This window comes from Euphorbia lathyris, chromosome 10 (assembly GCF_963576675.1).
Source record: "Euphorbia lathyris chromosome 10, ddEupLath1.1, whole genome shotgun sequence".
In the NCBI taxonomy this organism is placed as follows: Eukaryota; Viridiplantae; Streptophyta; class Magnoliopsida; order Malpighiales; family Euphorbiaceae; genus Euphorbia; species Euphorbia lathyris.
Window position 1 is genome coordinate 34,014,519 of NC_088919.1, and position 4,147 is coordinate 34,018,665.

The 4,147-nt window shown below is 33.0% G+C and overlaps 1 protein-coding gene across 1 annotated transcript; it reads right to left on the reverse strand.

The window, feature by feature from the left end:
* Positions 1-1,048: 1,048 nt before the first annotated feature.
* LOC136209065 (non-structural maintenance of chromosomes element 4 homolog A-like) lies at positions 1,049-3,864 on the reverse strand. Its single transcript, XM_066000422.1, has 8 exons — positions 3,732-3,864; positions 3,364-3,565; positions 3,192-3,272; positions 2,530-2,782; positions 2,359-2,446; positions 1,811-2,027; positions 1,630-1,721; positions 1,049-1,472 (listed from the first exon to the last, which is right to left on the reverse strand). Exons 1-8 carry the CDS (start codon positions 3,777-3,779, stop codon positions 1,257-1,259), a joined length of 1,197 nt encoding a protein of 398 aa, XP_065856494.1. The 5' UTR covers positions 3,780-3,864; the 3' UTR covers positions 1,049-1,256.
* Positions 3,865-4,147: the final 283 nt, after the last annotated feature.

Genomic DNA, 4,147 nt, shown 5'->3' on the forward strand with positions numbered 1-4,147 from the left:
GCGGCTAGTACGTAAAAAATTAAAATTTTAAAAGAAATAAGAAATTATATTTGAGGATAATATTGTCTTTTTATTAAAAAAATTATCTATTCCATTCTACCTTATTCCACCAACCAAACATAGGAATAGTAATTCCTAAGAATTTCTATTCCATTCTTTGCTATTCTATTCCTTTGGAATAACCATTCTATTCCATTCCATTCTATTCCGCGAACCAAACGGCACCTAAGAGTCTTAAGGGGCCCCAATTATTATTATTATTGTTATTATTATACAATATCTAATTTAATTATTTTAATTATATTTATTAGTGGTGAAGCTACGATTAAAAATAAAGTTAAAAGTATTTTGGTGTTTCATTTTGTAGAAACATTATTATTATATGAATAATTTTGTACTGAATATGGCCTAATTATTTTTTCATTTAACACAGGTCCCAAAAATGTTTAAGACGGTCCTGGTACAAAACAATCCAATTTCAAACCTCGTGATTTTTTTGTTTTATATGCAATTTTATGTTATGGCATTCTACAACCTCTGGCATTATCACAATCCAATAAGGTTTTTCTGTTACCGAAAAAAGCACATTATTCGTTAATGACATTGAAATAGGTATGGTGAATTTTGGTTTTAAAATTATACTATTTTGTACAAAATGCTGAATTTGTTTTTCCAATAACCATATACCAAATTTAAAAAGATGCACAAAAACGACATATTGCAGTTGAAATCAACCCAATTGAATTCTAGAGTTACGGAAATTTGGTATGAAATATTAACTCGGGGGAAAAGGAAGTTTGGTTCGTTATGGTAGAAAAGGAAGGACCTTTATATGTCTTCTGAAATTTGTAAGTCATTTTTACCTTTGTCCACATCATCATCATTAACAACGTTTTCAGTTTTCCCGCGATCTCGTAAGGGTTGTAAATCATAGTTCTCGATTTGGAAAGGAAAAAAAAATTTAACAAATACTAATTTGTAGAAAGGTGTAACCACAAAGACTTTTTTTTTTTTTTTCTTTTTGTAATTTACAATAATAAACAAAATCTATTCAATTGAATTTGATACAAATTAATGAAAAAGAGGGCTTCTGTGGTTTATGGAATGGAACTGAAAGGTCAAAACTTTAAAAGTTTGACCTTGTGTTAGAATGATGAACCTAGTGAACTACTCATATACATAGCTAATCGACTGTCTAAATGATACTAAAATTCACAAGTAGCTCTTCTACATCCCTCCCTCCCTCCCATTGTCAACTAGCCTGGCTTCATTGTCTGAAGTAAATGAGGTGAATCCTCCGACATAGTTTCTTCCTGTGAAACCAATCCCCGATTCCTCGACAGTTTCCGAATTCGAGTGTCAGGTCCTGCTTCTTCAGATTCTACAGATACTATATCTTGATTATATACCAGGTTTCTTTTATTTCTATTCGGCATTACTTCATCTCCAATTTCAACAGATGACACCATGAACTGCAAATTTCACATTGGCTTTCAAATTATCGAATATAATTTGCAATTGGGTAAAACAAAAATCTACAGATCATGTATTCTGGAATCACCAACATACTAAGTTGCTCAAGCAATCAAAAGATATTCATAATGAATGACAAGAACTTGATCCAATTACCTTCCAATCCTTGAAGTCAAATCTAAAGACAAAGTGCCTGTATACAGCCTCCCCTGAGGCAACTGCACTGGCATCAGCAGCATTCTTAGGAGCTGACATGTAAAACAAAAATGCATAAAAGGGCAGAAGAAAGGCAGAGCGAACTATATTGAACTCAGAAAAGAATTTTTAAAGATCTTACAAACTAGATGGCAACCATTCTCATTCACAATGATTTCAGCACGGCCGTCTTTAACTAGAAATGACAAGGCAAACAAATTCTCTACTGTCTGCGCATAGGAGTTTCTGTTCAGAATTAAATTTTCCAGTTTAACACTTCTTTTCTTTCTTAAAATATTAAACATAGTAGCCATATTTTTGTCTGTATCTGTTCTCTCTTCCTCAAAAGTACCATCAACCTGCACAAAAATAAAAGATAAATAAGTGTTCGAATTGCATAAAAGAGGATGAAAAATGAACTAGGTCTATGTATAGTGCACGAAAACATCCTTACGTGAAAAATACTCTGCTTAATAAAACAAAAAATCATTCCTTCTGTTCTTTGTTAAGCATAAAAGGCAACAATTTCACATGCATTAGCAGATGGCATATCACAAATAATACAATAGTGAGTAGTGTCTAGTCATATAAATCATATTTCAGTGTCTGTACAAGGAATAAAGACGTGCCTGTTACTTATTCTTCTAATTTTCTTTTAAGAAAAAGTACCCGAATCGCTCAAACACTCACCTCTTCAGGCTTAGAACGCTTACTTGATTGCACATGTTTCCTAACAATAGCCTTCCTTTTCTTTAATTCGGAATTCATAGGACCAAGCCTGTGAAGAAACAGAACTATATATACTTATTCAAACATTCCAAATTAGAGTGAGAAAAAAAGAATATCATCTACTGGTATTACATGGTGCAGCAACCAGGGCAGCTTCTAAATATATGTGAGGCTGCAATTCCAATATTCTTCCACTCTACTGAGACCCTTCCACCTTCTGCACTACTTCCAGGCCTACCTTCTTGTCCAAAGTCTGTAAGAAGACTATTTACAAGATCTGAGGGAGTTATCCCGTCAATCCCATGTACCTTCACAGAATCTGCCAGTGAATTTGTGATACTTGAAAAAGCCACTGCATCAACTACTTGTTCTCTTGGTGTCCATACTGAAATCCATATTAAGGAGAGGGAAACAAGAGAGAAATTAGAAACTAATGAAGAGAAACCAACAAATTCCATGTATGAAATCAAAGATACAATTCAATTCCATATCACTATTCGCCAAGAGTCAGAAGTACATTAATTACGCAATCAAATTTATGGAAGCACAACGGTTATTTGTCAAAGACGTTTCAATAATAAAGGATTCATAAATTGACAAATCAAAGGGTTTTTTTTATGAGAATTCCTTCCCACATTCTTACCAATCAAACAGTAATAAAGCATTTCGAATTCCAAATTAAAAGCTTCAATATTAAGAAACTAGTAGCAAAATGCTTTAAGATGAACCTGAATAAAATACTAAATCAACAAACGCAATAGAAAGAACAGTTCCGAATAATAGTAAACGAATACCTAGCTGGTGCAAGCTTTCCACTTTGTTAAGGATGGTTTCGAATTTATCAGAATCAGGCCTACCAATATCATCTCTTCCATCTACACAAGAATTTCATAGTTTTAACAGACTAAAGAGAAAAAATGAATATGAACTGAAGAGAAACCAAGAAGGAAACAGTTATGAAGTTACCATTAATGAGGTCGTGCACGACCAGATATCGCGATCGAAGAGTTGAATATGCCGGACTGCCCGACTCGCTAATCTGGGCTTTATCATTGCCGGTACAAGTAGTAGAAGAAACAGCAGCAGAATCAGTAACGAGTCGGATCATGGGTGGTTGGAATATGTCTTTGTCGCAAAAGCTTGTGGAAGAAGAAAAACGATAATTGATCTGAAAACCAGAAAAATAAAGATGCAGTAACCGTCTGATCAAATACGGACACAAGCAAAAAAAAATCAGGCGAAAAGGGGTTCTAGATGAAATTAGGGTTGAAGAAGATGAAGAGGGATGCAATTCAAATTGAAAAACCCCTGAAAGAAAAAGAAGAAAAGCTTACAAGAGACGTTTTCCCTCTTCTCCAGCTCTGTTTTGTTTTCTCTCTCATTTCATGGCTCTACAGCTACTTCACTGCTATTTATATGTTTTACAATTGCCGGTTTTGGCTTTGCGGCAAAGCAACCTAGTGTTTATTTAATATTTTAATTGTATTTTCAAATTTAACTAATTTTTTTCCTATTTTAACGTTTATATAATATAAACGGTAATCTTTTTTTTTTTTTTTGAAAAGAATATAAACGGTCTTTCAAAAAAAGAAAAGAAAAGAATATAAACGGTATTTAATCTTTATCCAGTTAGTATTATTTTCTAAATATAAGAGCCAACAACTTATACATAAATATGAACATAAATATATATATCATTATTATTATTATAAGTATAACAGGGGACCTGGGGAATCAACACCATCAAACA